The 17,740-nt window shown below is 40.9% G+C and overlaps 1 protein-coding gene across 1 annotated transcript; it reads left to right on the top strand.

The window, feature by feature from the left end:
* The first annotated feature begins 127 nt into the window (after nucleotides 1-127).
* Nucleotides 128-15,050, top strand: abhd17b (abhydrolase domain containing 17B, depalmitoylase). Its single transcript, XM_018669610.2, has 4 exons — nucleotides 128-663; nucleotides 2,745-3,221; nucleotides 12,589-12,768; nucleotides 13,187-15,050. The coding sequence occupies exons 2-4, from the start codon at nucleotides 2,755-2,757 to the stop codon at nucleotides 13,404-13,406; spliced, it is 867 nt and encodes a 288-aa protein (XP_018525126.1). The 5' UTR covers nucleotides 128-663; nucleotides 2,745-2,754; the 3' UTR covers nucleotides 13,407-15,050.
* The last annotated feature ends 2,690 nt before the right edge of the window (nucleotides 15,051-17,740 follow it).

Here is a 17,740-nt window from a genome sequence, read left to right as displayed (position 1 = left end):
ATTATGTCACCGTTCTGTAGCGGTAACTGGGCACGCCCGTAAATATCAACGCTTTGTGCCATTGGTGGATTTCTCGCATTGACCTCTTTACTATTGGTCCGTGAAACTGCCGATCACTGCCTCTCCTTACAAGCCAAGATAACAAGCAGAGTGATATTCACAACTAAAGCTGTGATGTTTCGGAGGTGAGCGGTACTACCGTGAACTGTTGGGTAAACCACCACGGACGTGTGACAAGAACTTGGTTATTTTTTGACCTATATCGAATATACCCATGTCGCTGTTGAGCTGTACAGACTTGAACGTTTTGAATGACTCGACCTCGTTATCATTCAGGACCATATGTTGAGAAAACCGAGGGGAGGAAAAAGAAACAACAGTTCGGGAGGCTGTCTGGACCGGAGGACGAAAAGCGGCTAGCTAATAGTAGTAACTCAGCTGTGGTGCCAAGAGGGATATTCACACTCAAAGTGACATCGCTAACGAACCGGGCACGGAACAGAGGATAATCTGGCCGAGGATAGCCTTGTCAATCTCCTGGTGTAGAGAAGAAGATAAGTTAGTTGGCTTGGCGCAAATATAACACTTAACTACGGCGACGTTGGCCAACACTGTCCCCTCAAAATAGAAAGGAAACAAAACAAGCGTCCAGCCGCCGTCCAGGTAATGTTGCTGTGACCATTCCTGCATTTACTTTTTTATGCATATACACATATCAGAAACACGCGCACACTTGCATGTTTACTGTTGCTGGTTAATTGCCCCAACACACTTGGCGTTAAATTATGCCTAGCCTCTGGAAATTAAACCTCCACAACCCAGCCGAGAATCATTGTAATCTCACTGAACACATTGCTGCCTCCACCACCATTTTACAGTAAGTCGCTGCGGGGCTCCATTCTGTCTGCATGGCGGGGGGATTATGGACTATTTTGGGGAATATTGGGGGGGGGGGGGATAGCGTCCACTATGCATTTTTGCCTCTGCGGGGAATGTCACCGCATCTAGCAGAAGTGGCATTCATAGATGACAAAGTATTCACCCTAAGCCTATTGTTCCTGTGAACGACACACAGGTAATTAAGTTGAAGTGAATTCACCTGTGTGTAATCAAGGTGTCACAAGTGATTTTTAGGTCCAGCTGCTCGTTGGCCAGTTCTCTGTACTGTCCATCTCTGTATATGAATGTAAAGGACCACTCAATTTTATTAAGAGGTTGTTTAAAAATATCAACCTTGAGAATGACATATAAAAAACTTAACGAGACCATGAATATCCCTGAGAGTAAAGACACAATTGTTAAGGAATGAAAACAGCTGAACTGCTGAGGCCTCAGAGAATCCTATGGCATGTCTGTAGTTGCCAGAGGTCTAGGAATGGGATGGGAGATGGGAAACAACTGTCCTGTGTTTTTTGTCAGTCATGGGTGTACAGGAGCAGGTCACTTAAAAAAAACATATAAGACCAAAACACAAGCCAAATATTACACATCAGTAGAAACACACAGTCTCTATGTTTTAAGCTTTGGGGGCTGCATTATGCTATTGGATGCCTTTCTGCAGCAGAACCTGGACAGCATGTAGAGGCTAAAATGAAAGAGAGTAGCATCATGCTGGTATTTCCTGGGGGAAAATAGCGGCTGCAGACTGCTAGCAAATTGCACTTTTGGGGGAGGTTTACTTTCCTGCAGGACACCAGCCCCTAACATTAAGCCAAACCTTCACAGCAGTGGTTTCAAACAATGGTAATGTCACAGAGCAGCTAAGTCCAGACCTCATTCTCATCAAGAATACGGGGCAGGACTTAAGTTAGGTGTACCTGTTAAACTTGACAGAGCATCAGGAGTTTTGTCAGTAAGTGTGAAGAAAAAAAGTGCTTTGCTTTTCACATACACTCAAGGATGTAATTTCAAAGTTGTAATAGCAGGGTGTAATGTCTTTCTTCTAGTACTTTCATTGGAAATGAAATCCTCCACACATTGTCATACCCTGACATTATGATCCATTTCTCCTGATTCAAAAAGGCACGTGTAGTTAAAACGAGTCAAATTACAAAGCAACCCCTGAAGATAAATTTGAAAATGGCTTTAGAAACATATTAGGCATTCCGGGGTGACATTTTGTTATCTTGACCAACCAGATTCAGTGTCATCAAAAGGAGCTCTGCTGACATGTCCAGTGCTGGCTACTGCAATTTAAAAGCACCTAGAATATCTAAAAGGTAGCCTTAGGTGGGAGTCCAGGTGCATGGTGAAACAAGAAAGCCTTTTAAGTCAATACGTCTGAGTGGTTGTGGAGCCTTGAGGCAGACAGAGAACAAACACTCAATCAGGGTCAGGAATATATCTTTTTTTTTATAATCCTAGCTGAAGAGAGCCATGCGTTCTGGAGAGGGGAATTGATAGTGTATTAAAAAAAGACAGCAGCTTGGCTTCAGCCCCCAATCCTGGAAACCCCCTTCTCTTCCTCTTAACAAAGACAAGTGTTTATATTCCCGGAGAAAACATCATTCAAGAGCTGTATGGCACGAATTAGCTCTTGTGGTGTTTTCCTTGTGATCAATCTGCAGGGGATGCAGTGACAAATTGGTGCTTCGGTCGTTGGAGACCGCACAGATGCTCTTGTTTTATGAGTTTATATCTGTTTTCTCTCTTATTCGTAGTTCTCAAAGACCATTTTTTCCATTTAATCTACTGCTGAAATGTATTCATTTCTGTTTTAACCAGTCTCACTCTCCCTGTCACAGTGTTTTGAGGATGAATCACTTATCCCTCAGCGAGCTATGCTGCCTGTTCTGCTGTCCACCGTGCCCAAGCAAGATCGCTTCTAAACTGGCCTTCCTGCCCCCAGAGCCCACCTACAGCCTCATGTCTGATGACAGTGGCAGCCGATGGACACTGCACCTCTCTGAGCGTGCAGACTGGCAGTACTCGGCCCGGGAGAAGGATGCCATCGAGTGTTTCATGACACGCACCTCAAGAGGGAACCGCATTGCCTGCATGTTTGTCCGCTGCTCACCCAGCGCCCGTTACACGCTATTATTCTCCCATGGAAACGCAGTGGACTTGGGCCAAATGAGCAGCTTCTACATCGGCCTGGGTTCAAGGATCAACTGCAACGTCTTCTCGTACGACTACTCGGGTTACGGGGCCAGTTCTGGGAAACCCTCGGAGAAGAACCTATATGCTGATGTAGACGCTGCCTGGCAGGCACTCCGGTCAAGGTAAGGAGAGATGATGATGGACATAGGGGAGATGGGGGGGGGACCTGTACACAAGAGCTTATTGATTAGTAGTGATGAATGCAGTGATATTAGAGTAACTGAATAGCATACAGACCTTATAATTGATTTATATAAGAGTGGAGACATAAGCCTCACGAGTGTGGCTCCTATGTGCCAGGCACTGAGAAAATGTTTAGTGACAGCATCTATACTTGGGAGTAAAATAAACCTAAATTTCGATGTAGATGAGGCTTGACAACCATTGCATGGTTTCACCTTGTATTCAGGAAGTGGTGTCACAACCCAGATCTCAAGGGGAAGGGGAAGTAGCATAATGCAAAAAAATAGTTAAAACCTTCCCATACAGTGGATGATAATGGTTCTTCCCTGAATACTTATTTAAATTTTTACTCTACATATTGCAAGTCACAAATTAAGCTGTCAGTTGTATAAACAGCGACAAGAGAGCCATATTTATAGAACCTCTCTGTTCGTCACATTTTAGTTGACAGCTTTGGTAGTGGGAGATTATGTTGTGAACAACAACAACAACCACCTTTCCTGGTTTTCTCATGCTGTGACTGTCTGTAGCTATGGGGAGGATTCACAAGGTGCTAAACTAAACAGGGACTGGTGAAATTAAAACAGATTGAAAATAAAATCAGAAGAAACCAGGCTGATGTAGATTGATAGAGAAAATCACAGGGGCATGAGGGCATCACAAAAAGAGTTTGAAGAGTGAGAGTAAGAAGATGTGCGGAGTCTACAGAGGGAGCTGGGTAGAGGGATGATTATATTGGACCTGATAAAACCCTGGGTGGAGATTCACGACAAATAGAAGTTTAGTAGGGATAACATGATGTCCTTGTAGGCGATAATAAGGAGCGCGGTTTCTATGATTATGCTGGCCAGCCATATGTAGGCGTGAGTGGGTGCTCTGCTGCATCTTTTTGCTCTGTGGGCTATGAATAGACTGATTATCACTTTACTTATGTTTATCAGCTGATATTTGACTACTACTGCAGTTTTTAAAATAAACATTGATCCGTATCTGTGATTTTTTCAGCTGATAAAGCTTTCTTATTCAGTGCCTCTTGATGATGTCTGCATTAATCTGTATCATAGTTTTGTAATTACGATGAAACAAGCAAAGAGCCCTGGACTCCTTGTGATTTTTTTTTTTTTTTTTTAACAGTGTACATGCACTAAAGGAATTAGCTGTTGAGTTCCTGCTCAATTATAGTGCATTAAGTCATGTAATTTAAAAAAACAGATTAACAAGTTAACTCTTGGGGAAACAAATTTTCTTGATTCCATCATCCTGTTTTCAAAATTTTCTAAATACGTATTCTCAGCTTGCCTCAGATAAAGCCTCCCTACATGCAAGCAGTGTTCATCGGTCTGTCTGTTTGACCCCATATCCCTCACTTCCTTCCACCTACGTTTAAGAACCTCTGCTCATTGTCTTCACCCTCTCGTCATCTCCTCCTTTTGTCCTGTTTTAACACCGTAGACCTTTTACTTTATATCTTTGGGGCTGGATTGCCAAGAGACTCTCTGTGTTGGGTTCTCACAGACATTCAGTATACATATACATAGAGCTGAATCCATTAGGAGAGTTATTGATTAGTTGAGCAACAGGAAATTAATTGACAACTACTCTGATTATTAATCATTTGTTTGAGTCATTTCTCAAGCAGAAATTTGTTGGTTCTGAAATATTTTGTATGATAGTAAATTAAATATTGCTGGGGTTTGGACTATTGATATTGCAAAACAAGCAATTGTATAGAGGCAATTGTTGACAGATTAATGAAAATAACAGTTAGGTGCAGTTACACATGCATTTAAGACGGATGCTATCGTCACACACCTGTTCTGATAGAGAACAGGATGTGGAGGAGGAGTGTATGGTGTTTATTGCGGTGTTTGTGTGTCTTTGCATGTGTGTGAGAGTGCAAATAATGTATCCGTCATATTTGTGCGTTTTTGTTTATGTGGATGAGGGAGAAATAAAAGTTCATCCAGCAGGCCAGTAGGTTGTTTCTGTATACTTCCTGCTGGAAGACAAACAAATGACTAAGAGAGGAGAGGGGGAATGCTCACTCAGGATAGCTAAAGAGGCTGGAAGAGAAGAGCCAAAGCAGCATAAATCAACCATAAAGAGAAAAACTAGACTTTTAGTGTGGAGTGCTCCTCCTGTGTCAATGCTGATGTGGGTGTATGTTCTCTCTGTGGTAAATGAAGGTGTTGGCACTGCAGAGATTTCAAAGTGCTGATGGTGGATAACACTGATAGAGCCACTGGCAACAAAATGTTACTGTGTCTTAGCTACTGACTTTTGCTGTGAATCCCTGTCAGCACTTCTTTCACATTTTACACCATCCACCATTTCACAGAATATACTGAGTGGTCTTCAGTAAATAAGGACCTTTAAATAAGGAAGCTGGCAAGTTAAACAGGAAACCCTTGATCATAAAGGTTCTGCATACAGGAAACGGGCCACTGCTGTGAGGAAGAACCTGCTTTTCTGGTGGCCAGACACTGTGTGTGTGTGTGTGGGGGTGTTTATGGGAAACCAAAAACAGCCCTGTGCTACTGTTGAAACGTGTCTGTCACTTGTGTTTCAGTTTAGCATGCTTCATTTCCAGCAATGCCACACAAAGTTGTACCAGCTTTACAAGCTTTAGTTACAATGTCGAATGTGATAGAAAGTAAAACAAACAAAAGGATCAGAAAGGGCTTCTGGGTAGTCTGAAACATATTCTCTTTCTGTTTTCTTTCTATACACAACACCAGACAACTTGAAAGACAAAGTAGAACTTAAAGCTGCTGTGTTGTTCTGCTCCTTGTGTTTTTGTTTTGTTTTATCATTTTACTCTTCTTCTCCAGCTTACTTATTTTCATTGATGCACTGAGGAATCTCCGGCTCCCACACATAGTCGTGACCAGTGCAGAAATTTGCTTTGATATTTCATTTAATCTGAACAGAGCAGAACAGACTCTTTATCAAATTATGCTTGGTGTTGTGTGTGTGTGGGGCAGGATGTGGTAATGGCAGTTCTTGACATTAATGCAAACCCTAACTGTTGGGTTCTCTTCTTATGTAAGCCCAGTTGTATAGTTAAGATGAAAATTTGCATGGTGTGACCTCTCTTCTTTGTCTGTCTCTTACACACCATGTGGCCCTGGCTCTTTATTCACTGTCTGAATGCATGATGTAAGAAATGTTTTACCAATAACTGATCGTTTCTATGACCTCAGTGATCTAATTATTTGAGTGGAGTAATTCACGCTATAACTGTAATGGTATGCAGATGTCTAAAAAGCATCCCTTCACTAATGACTATTTTTCTTTTGATGAATTTAGTCACAGCATGATCCACAGTGCATCCTGAGTGTGATCCCACATGACTCTGGTCAGCAAAATAGTGGCTGATTGTCTGAATAAGCAAAAATTGTTCTTGGTAACAGCATTAAGATGATAATCTGTATACATAATGGCACGACCTAATTTGCCTGGGCCATATAAACTTTTGCACTTTGATCAGATGGGGTGGCTATTTGCCTACTGGTGTTACTGAAGACTCTGGGGATGTTAATTAGCTGTTTTTATAAAAAAAAAAAAAAAGGGGGGGGGGCGCAGAGCAGGTATTGACCCTGCATTAATCTCAGAGGCTATGGTTTTGTAGAGTAATCAGGGAAGGAGCCTCTTCAAAATGAGATTCAAATTCAGACTTACCAGAACAAGGAAATAACTTGGTATTCAAGAAGCCACGACTTGCTTGCATGCTGTATGTCCCGTGCCTTGTAGTCCCATGGTTAACAGTCCCGCGGCACAGTCAGACTGAGTTCCCTCAAGACGAGTGTGTCAATGTCTAAGTGCTTGATGTTCTTTCTCGCCATTGCTTTATTATGCATTCACACAGTTGTAATTATGCTGTCTATCAACAGATTCACACAATCACTAACAGGTATCTGTATGACGCAGGCCAACTTTTAGGAGCATGTCATGAGGTACTGAGGCGATTCAAAGTTTTAGCTTTTGTTTGTTGTTCTCACTGAAGTCAGTTTCTTTGTGACAGGGGGAGAAGTGTGTGAATATTGGATACTGCATACCACAGAGAAGAGATGCAGGACATTGAGATGTATTCATTTTTGGATGAATGCCAACTAGTCATGATTTTTTTTGGGGATCCCTATTCTGCTCACGCTACAGTATCTGTCTGAACAGTGGCACATGGTGATCTCCTATTTGTATGTATCAGATGAGGATAAGGCTTGTCTTAGAATATACCTTTTTAAAGAAATCCATACATTTGGGACTTTATTAACACTAAAAATGGACACTCTTAAGGAATTGGACTGACAGGCTCCTACAGGGTTAAAAAAGGACTGCAACATTATGTAATAATGTGACTATGGCCTCTTTCATGGTGCATAAGGCACAAAAGCATCCTGTTCGGGATGTTCCTCTCTTTTTACTTAACCAACTTTTACCTAAGTTCCCTAATTCCTACCAAGTCCGTTTTGCATACTTTTTTTGGTCTTAACCAAATGACAAGTGTCAATTTAAAATTTGTGGTTTGAATACCTCGATCACTGACAACAGTCTTCTTCCTCTTTTGCCACGTCACGGTTTCACTGCCTCTGTGAAAGTTCTGCTGTCTCTACAGTCAGAGTATATTATGTCAATGGTCCCACTGCCAGAGTTGTCAGTGCTAACTGCTTATGTTGCCACGCACAAAACATTTTTGGTTGGTGACACTCTGCCAAGACTCCAAACCCCTGGCATCATATCAATTCAACAAGTACTTCAGGTTTGCATTGAGTCAGTGCTACAACTTTATTTTTCTTACCCAAAGGGAATGAAATGATCGTTTTGAAGGACAACCAACAATTTCACAACCATTCAGGGCAATTTGCTAGCTAATCACAAGAATAAAATGTGGGACTTCAAGGGTCTTACACGGCCGTAAAAAATAACATGGTAAAGTTGAGAATGATTTATTAACAGAAAATGTTTTTGGCCTTGCATACTTTTCCCACTTTGTAACCTCTTAGTGTAGAATTTTCAAGGCTTAGAGTAAATAAGGTACCTAGTATAATATATTATGATATATTTTCTAGCTTGTTGACTCAGCTGTCTGTGTCTGATGGTTTGAGGCCTGTGCCAGATTCATAATTGAAAGAAAGAGGGTACAATCCAGCCTTTTGACCCCGCGGAACATGAATCAACTAGATTTGTGTTTATCACATCAAAAGGCCTCTCTGCATGGCCTCACATTAGTCGGCTGCCTACATCCCTCGTGCATGTCTCTCATGTTAGATCAGACGCACAGCCTGAAGAAGAGAGCAGCTCTCATATCTCTCTCACTCTCTCTGGCTCTTGTACTGTGTCAGTGCCCTTTTTTCTGATTATTTGACATTTTGAACACACCAGCTCCTGACGTCTTTTGCCTTTGTTTCAGTTTTCTGTGCCATCCCATCTTTTTCCTTTTATCAGCAGTCAGCAAATTCACCTTCTCCTGAGTGTTGACACACTTGTGTAGGCTGCTCTTGCTGCGCTGCTGCTACACTGTCATATGACAGAGGGCAGCCACCTGTCACTTTGCTAACAATCTAACCACAACTGCTCAGCTAGGCATGCCGACGTGCACTCCTCCTGTGTTCCTTTGTTTAGCCATGGTGGATGAGGCACTCCCTTCACCTAAGCAGGGAGCGGGTGATTCACTTGTTGTGTGAGTCAGCGGGGTTACACACTCGCACACAGCCTCCATTATCAGTATCAAGTATTACACATACTAACAACAGATGAATGTATCAGGTCTACTATTTTTTGCACCACATTAGAAGAAATGAGAAGAAAGAACATTCTATTGACCAAGCTGACGAAAGCTGTTTGCCTACTTCCTCTCTTTAGCTTTGTGTGTGTGTGTTTCCCACTACAGAATGGCACTGTATCATTTTCTTTTCCCTCGGAGATGGAGGCAGGCCAGCAGTCAATCCTGCTAGTCTAATATTGAACGGTAGCCTAGCAACCGATTTCCAATGAGCTTTTAGACTGAGGTCTTCCCACACTGTGGCCAATAAAAACAAACAGGAAAAACTGGTCACTTCCTGGTCAATCATCTGATTGATCCAAATCAAAACACCATCAGTCTTCTCAGACAAGTGAGGAGAAATTCTTTCAAGCATAGACACCCAGGGTGGCAACCCACCATGTTTATGATTGTTTACTTTTCTTTACTTGAAATAACAGCAGCGGTTGGCCTGATGAAGCCTGTAGACAAAGGCTGCTGTGTCTGCTTAGTCAGATGGGTGGAGTGCGTTCACTCACCTGACTGTACTCGTCAGCAAAGAACAGGAAAATTGTGCCTGCTGGTTGTATACTTATTGTACTCCCATCATGATATTTAATTCACTCTTGACTATTTTGAAATGTGTGTGAGCATTGAGCCACAAACTCAGATCTTAATGTCTTCTTATTTTCCAGACATATATGAAAAGGTGTAAAAGTGTTCAATGAAAGGAAATGAATTAAAAGGTGTGTTGGAGTGCTTCAGTAAAGGATCCCCCTGCTGTAGTGCAGGTGGTACTGTGATCTGTTAAACATGCCTGTACATATGTTCAGGATATCCTAAAATATCTATTAGTCATACTGACTGCAATGGGATGAGAATATTTTTGGTCTTCGGGGAGCAAGAGGTGGGCAGCCAAGAGGGAGTGAGAGACAGAATAGGGGACCGAGGGAGGATGTGATGCATAATAGATTGGATTTGTGTCAGGAGTCTAAATTGATGAAGGTTTGGGGGAGGGGTGTAACCATGGAGCATGGCTGGCTATGGCTTATTGAGGTCTATTCAAGCTGAAATGCAATGGAGTAAATTGTAGACTAGTGATAGCTGGTCCATGGGGGTTGCGCCTTGTGTGGAGCTGGGTTGGTTAAAATCTGTCATAGTGCCGTTTGGACGAGAGTGCAGCTGCAGATCTGCACTGCAATTGTCCTCTTTGCATAGCCTTTCCTGAATGTGTGAGGAAAAGCCACAGCAGTCCATCTAACCGTGCCAAGATGGCAGGGTGGGATAGTGGTTAGAGTGACCTTGTTGTAAGAGTAGGTCGCGGGTTCAAGCCATTGATTTTTCATTGAATTTATTTGTGTCCTCTAGCAAAAGCACTAGTACTTGCACTTACATGCCAAGTCAGGTTTTGGGACAGCCTTGCTTCATATACCAGCAAACATCCTTTTGCCTGATGACTAAGCTGTCAAACAGTTTCAGTTTACTATCTTGCATAAGCTTTACATTGTTGTGACATCCATGTGGTAGGTGTTTATGTGTCTTAGGATTGGCCAGGCTTTAGTGGTCTGATATGGTGAAGAACGTTGACTAGATAAGCATAAATGATAGGAGATAATCAGTAACAACAACATGTAGTGATAAAATGTAACATCAGATAAACCTTGGTGTGCCAAAAAGGGTCAGTTATCACTTTTCATACAATTTTAGTCAAATTAACACTAACATTAACACATCAGATAAAACTAGGAATCTAACTTGAATGCTGATGATCTGGCAAATAGGTCATAGTTAGGTTGAAGAGCTTCCTGCTAACATATTCTAAATTCTCCTTTCAGTGATTATGCTTTCTATTTTAAGATGATTATGATTAGAACTTGGAAACACTTGAGGCTTTTAAGGGTCCTGAGAAAACGCTTCTCAACAAACCGCACTGGACCAAAGTAGAGTCTACATTAACAGTGACAAAGATTTTTATTTTGATGACAGTCATTAAGATTGCACTGAACAAGGCAGGTTATAAAAGCATGGTGGCATTTGTCAGTTGAGGCAAATTATTTTGGAAGCTCTTGGTTCCCAGTAGGTAACATCAGGACAGGGGAGTGTCTTTTTTTTTTTTTTTTAACTGTATACAAAAACACTCTTGAGATTTTGGTCTTCTCTTCACTATCATTCATCTCCCTTAAACAGCTACATTATATTGCATAATTGAGATAGGCTTTCAGTCTATGAATTGTGTATGTAATAACCAGCCAACACTGGGAGTTAACGGTTCTGTTAACGACGCAACACCCAACAGTCTACCGTCACTTTCCCATGCCATGCCTGTATTTTCACCCCTATTTGTATATGTTAAGGTTAGCTGACACACCAACGGTAAACAGATCTTATATTCCTGCCAAGGACTGTCCACAAATTAGACTGTCTGTGTGTGTACATTTCTATGTTCTGTCTGAAGTGAATGTGCCTGCACTTAAGTTAAGTCTACTGCTCTTTGTAGCAGTAGTCCTACATTACTGCAGATTGTTCCCTTGCAGTGGCTGTGTTAGACTTGTGTGTGTGGAGTTCCTAATTATAATAATCCATTACAGCAGCACAGACTGGTGTCAGACTTTGGTGTTCATGTATTGTTCATCACTGTGTATTATAGGAGTGCAATGGCAGAGGCTGTAATGTTAAGCCTGTAATGTTAGTGTTCCTAATTTTAATAATACAGTAGAGCAGAGATTTTGTCAGGCTGGCCATGGCTGTTTACTATGCACTATCCAGCAGTGCAGTGGTAAAGACAGTGATGCAGTGTGCTCAGACTAGGTTTCAGGTTGTCAGCTGACTGCTTGCTTGCTAGAGTGGGTCACGTTCCCCATAATCAGCTGTGGAATGTCTTCTCTTCCCTTTTTCCCCCCGTCTCTCTTTCTGTTTATCCCTCACCCTCAATCCAGTGTCACTGTCTCACTTGCTCTCTTTCTGCTCGTTTTCCTCTTATCCCCCCTCCTCCCCTCTGAATCACAAGACTTTAGTGGTGGTTGTCTCTGTTCAGCTGCTGAGAAAAGCAGCAGACAGCCACTGAACCTTGGTTGTATCACACCTTTTGTGTGCTTGTTTTAGGAGGGCCTATAATCACTGAGTCACTGTGGCATGACGTTTCAGCCAATAATAGAGAATGAGTAAATCTCAGCACACAGGTGCATGTTTGCTTATGGAGCAGCATGTGGGTCAAATGAGAGAATGATGGTAGACTAATTGGCAGTCTGAGTATATTTACTAGTGATAGATAAAAGGCAGACTTTACCTGGAGAATGGTGGTTATAACAAGTTTCCCTTTTCCAGTCAAAAGCATTTTAAGAAATCAACTTTAAAACAAATACTTGGATTCCAAAATACAGCGTTTGCTTTTTCTGTTCTGCCAGCCAAGCTGCTTTTATAATTAACAAAAGGCCTAACTGGATGCCTGCCAGCCTCTGGCAGAGCACACAGAATTTATCCAAATATGTCTGGCTACCAGTAGTATAAATATTCTGTCCATGATCAGCAAAAGCATCCTATTCAGATATTCTGTGTCCTTCTCGCAGGTATGGCATCCGACCAGAGAGCGTGATTGTGTATGGCCAGAGCATTGGCACTGTGCCCTCTGTGGACCTGGCATCTCGCTATGAGAGTGCTGCCGTCATCCTCCACTCCCCGCTCACCTCTGGCATGAGAGTGGCCTTCCCTGACACCAAGAAGACCTACTGCTTTGACGCCTTCCCAAAGTGAGTGCGTTTTCATCCACTGAAGGGCACACATCCTGCTTACATGGATATTCAGTTAACAAGAGTACACATACATTCCATAAAAAACACTGTATGAATGAATCTGGGAAAACACATACACACAAGCTCCCAGACATGAACTTATAAATTTAGATGTGTCAAATGCTGTAATTGTTTTTATTCTTAATGAGTCATGCACTTAAAATATTCTCAATAGCGCCCTCTGGTGGTCAGTCAGCAAAGTAGCTCTGCTCATTTCTTTCTTAGTAAATTTTTAACATTTATTGTTACTTTTGTATCATTTCTCTGATTACAATAACTTAACCCAGGGTCTCACTTTTTCTGTTTGTCTTCATGTAGCGTCTGTATTTTGACATCTCCATCTAATTTCCTCTTTCCTTATTTTCTCACTTTAAAGCATCGACAAGATTTCCAAGGTAACGTCACCGGTACTGGTGATCCATGGTACAGAGGACGAGGTCATTGACTTCTCCCATGGCCTGGCACTGTATGAACGCTGTCAGCGCCCTGTGGAGCCGCTCTGGGTAGAGGGGGCCGGACACAACGATGTGGAGCTCTACGGACAGTACCTGGAGAGACTCAAACAGTTTGTTGCACATGAGCTGGTCAACTTGTAGAGGAGCTGGAGATAAGGGTGGAGAGGGAAGAAGAGAAGAAAGCAGTAATTTCCAGGAAAGGTTGGATGATGGACAAGGGGTACAACTTTTTTTTTTCTTTTTTGTTAAGTAATGCAGGTAGAAGTGGTGTTTGTCTGTGTAGTACTGACTAATGGTGGCTGACTTCTCTCATTATCGAGCACCTCTCCTCCTTGGATCTCCAGTTTGCCTGGGCCCAGAGCCTGTCAGTACCGTCCACACCACATGCTGCAGCTGTGAACTTACAACTACCCATTATTTTGTTTTGCTTTTAGATTTTCTTTTTTATCATGTTGAAAATTGCACATCGAGAAAGTGCATGAGTGAAAGAAGAAGTAGACGTGCACAGACAACATACTATGTGCAATATTTGAGAGATTGTGTGAGTGTGGGTGTGTCTGTGTCACATTTTTGCTGCCTTTTGAGAAGAACATGGTCCACAATTCTTAAAGGAGACCTCTGGTCAACTCCTGATGCTTTTGAGGTTTTGAGAAATAGCCTTGCTACAAGCTGGACTGGACCAGAAGTGGACCTGACTCTCACTAATCCAGCGGAACTCCATCTAACTTTGAGGTCAGGTTTGGTCCTACACACTGCAGTCACCATGAATTTCTTCTTCTTCTTCTTCTTTTTTTTTTTTTTTTTTGGATTACTGTTTATTATATTTTTTATATTATACATGATATTTGCACGTATCAGCTGTCACTGAAGAACTGTACCAGTCAAACTGACATATTACCTAGCTGTGCCAGTGTTGCCAAATGTTTAGTATAATATATTGCAGAGACTTAGACACACAAAGAAGTGTATGTTGTACAAGTAACACCTAGAAACATCTCCAAAGCTCTGTAAGCTGTATTGAGTTTCTACTTTGTTCAGTCTTAAAATGGTACAATTTGATGTTACAATTTACTACAAGAATATGATGCAAGATGGGGCTCAGTCAGCAGCTTATGTAGCCAGTTAAAAGGCTCAGGCTGTATATCATTGACCAATAAAGTGTGAGTTATTTCCTCACATTGTCTTCAAGAGACCTTTCCACAGTTCCTACTTCTGAGTTTACCTTGAAGTATTGTTGCTGTAAGATCAGTATCACTACACTCTAGTTGATAAACTCCGTGTTTTCTGAAAAAATAAATACTGGACCATTTTGTGGACAAAAAAGCTGACCCCACTCTGGAAATAACAAGTATTCACTTCAAGTAACTATTGAAAAGCCCAGTGCGGTTTTCTGTCTATGGGTCTGAAGATAACAAATGAAATAATGTGTGTAGTTACTATTACAGATCTTGCCTATGTACCTGAATCAGATCTTTCTAGATGTGTCTTTTTATATGATAAAAATGTACCTACTGTGACAGCAGCTAACAGCCTGTGCTCTGAGACTCCAGGCTTATACCACTAATGCCAATCAGGACTGAATGGTGAATGTTATAGATGCAGCTGGTGTTGATTCATTTTCAGTTAAAGAAGTTGTTAAAAAATTACAGTGTTTTGGATTGAGAGGCTTTCAATTCAGTACATTTGAGGTGAAAATGAATGGACTCCAGCCTTGATTGCTCACTCACAATATGGGTTATGTCAGCCTAAGTGGTTCAGCATTAAAAGCCTCCATCATGGACACAATGTTTTGCTTTTTTTGTCTTAACTTTTATCTTTCTCTCTGCATGATATTTCTGGAACCATTGTTGTCTGTTGATTTGCCCTTTAATGCTGAGTGAGGCAAAACAAAGCATTAAGCCAGCTGATGACTCCATTAAGGCACTGTCAGTGCCCTGAAAAGCAAATGTCAAAGTGCTACTGCATGCCACAAACACTAGTTCCTCTTATGTTTTTGGCCTGTATGTATAACAAACACAGAACTAGTTAGGGAATCTCAATGGATCATTTTTTATGGGTATTTTTAATACCTGTATAACACTTGAACCTGTGTTCACAAAAGTGGTCAAATACTGTTGTTAAGTGACAATTAACCAATAAGTCAATGGGTGCTACTGTAAACCTTCAGGTCTGATTACTTACAGGTTGAGAGGAAGCAAAGACAGCTTGATGTTTGTCAGACTGACTAAGATCCAGATCAGGATTGGTAACTGTTGTTTGTCAGGTGATGGTTATGTTGTTATGAAAACTACTTTTTTTCACAACTCATTTGTCTTATTAACAAGGTTATGCTTTCTTTCATTTTCACTTTGTAAATAGTATTTGTACTGGACATGTTGTCATTTTTATTTTGCTTTCACAAATGTTTATCATCTCTCAACTGTAGTTATTCTTACTTCTCTAACTCTTGATATGACAACTATTAGACCAAGGTAAGCCATCATTTTGGCTTTTCAGATGACCTTGACTAACGTCATCTCTGATTTGATTAGATTAATTTTGTATAGCATATTTCAATACAGAAGGAACTTATATGTAATAACAATATTAATATAGTAATTCTAACATGGATGGAGAAAATAAAAAGGTATTTGAGAAGCAACACAATGTGTGATTGAGCTTTTGATTTTTATCTTGATTTTAATTTTTTGTATTCCTTAATTTTATGTCTGTGTTATAGGAAGAGATGAGTCGTCTTGTGTCACAACAACAAGTAATGCCTGCTCTTGCAGGTGATTAAGGTGGTGCAATACAGCATGATCATGTCTTCCTCCAGAAGTGACGGGACCTTGCTCTTATTGTGATGGGGGAGAGCTCGTGGTCATTATGGCATTGATGTGACTTGGCTCCACAACAAAGCAGGTTGATATTTACAGTCAATAAAACACCCTGCACTCCCTTCATCATAATGACATCTCATACATGAGGACAAATCTGTAAAACTTGATCTTCATCTTGTGTTTTTAAACACAAGAGTTTGCTGCTCTATAGTTTCAGGGTTTCTGTAATTTTAAATTGTTAGAAAATACACAATATCTAACACCTGTTCAATGTCAAGAAATCCAACACAACACCCCTGCATCAAATATTATCTTTGTGGGTCAGAGTCAGGCAATATTTTAGGTCAACAGGTGTCTCTGTGGCCCTGAAGCAGTCTGGTACTTTCCCCAGGTCATAATGAGAGGATATCATACATCAAAACAGACTCCACTGAAAGGAAAAAACTGTTAACCTGATACTGCTTGAGGCTTACAGGTAGTAACAGTTAATGAGCAAATAATTTGGAAGATTACAGAAGTTATGAGAATGGATGGGAGGGATAATCCCTCACTGTGATTGAAAGGAAGATGAGTGATGTAAAGGTTATGGGAGCTCTAATTCTCTGACATAGCAAACTCTTACTGTATTTGTGATATTATCTGTGTTAAATATTACAGAATTCATTTGGAAACATAAAAATAAAGGTTCAGCTATCTGGTTTGTCTTCCCGTCTGCCTCCAGTGTGGGAGGTTGGTATTTTCTTTTTTATACCAGCAGGCGGCGGTGTAGCTCAAGATTAAGCCCCTCCCCTCTATCCATGCCGCTCCAGGCTCCTGGTGATCCGTACATGACTCCTCGGAATTTTCAACTTATTAAGCCTTAAGAATGGGACCTGACCCACATTCAAATAAATTAGATAAAGCATAGAAACGCACAGGCCACATAATAACACGGTGTTTGCTTTATCATATGAGTTTAAAAAAAAAAAAAAAAAACAGACTTACAAGGACAGAGTGTGCTGGTCCGGAAATATACTGTTTGTCTATTTTAACCTACCAATCTGTAAATCAAGGTGGTGATAACATAACAATTTGCTCCACACTAGCATATAATCTTAACAACACTCAGATTGCTACTATGGACTAAATACAGCACTTAGGAACAGGCTCCACCTCTTGTTCACTACTTTTGATATAAAGCAGTCTTCCCATATACTGTATACTACTACTCTTACCACCAAGACTTTGGTACCTGAAGGAAATAAAAATTCACAGTCCATACATCTGAACAGCAGTCACAGAAACAACAATAAAAAATTGCAGTAAGTAAAAAAAAAAAAAAAAAATAGATCATAGACTCTTTTTGGTTTCTGGTGAAAATTTTCTATGTCAAGAAATGTGTTTTGAGGACTTAGATTCATGGCCTTAGTATTTTCAAAATCCAAGCTACGGCCGTACACTATTACTGACAATAATAATACAATAATAATTAATATTACTACAAGTATTACTGCGCCAAGTATTCATAATTCATCACCACTACACAAGTACTAATACATCATCAATGTCTAACCTTTATCATGTGCTCTCCCATGTAATGTGTCTCGGAGGTCAAGTTTTGGTTGGCACCGTTCTTTTTTCCGAAAGTATATGAACGCATCACCACTTCCTCTCTCC

The sequence above is a fragment of the Lates calcarifer genome, linkage group LG13, assembly GCF_001640805.2.
Source record: "Lates calcarifer isolate ASB-BC8 linkage group LG13, TLL_Latcal_v3, whole genome shotgun sequence".
Lineage (NCBI taxonomy): Eukaryota > Metazoa > Chordata > Actinopteri > Centropomidae > Lates > Lates calcarifer.
The sequence above is the reverse complement of the archived record's forward strand: the minus strand, read 5'-3'. Positions and strand labels throughout refer to the sequence as shown.

Coding starts and splice junctions, on each gene's coding strand:
- abhd17b (XM_018669610.2), top strand. CDS start 2,755: ATGAATCACTTATCCCTCAGCGAGCTATGCTGCCTGTTCTGCTGTCCA. Junction 3,222..12,588: donor TGGCAGGCACTCCGGTCAAG/GTAAGGAGAGAT, acceptor TCCTTCTCGCAG/GTATGGCATCCGACCAGAGA. Junction 12,769..13,186: donor TGCTTTGACGCCTTCCCAAA/GTGAGTGCGTTT, acceptor CTCACTTTAAAG/CATCGACAAGATTTCCAAGG.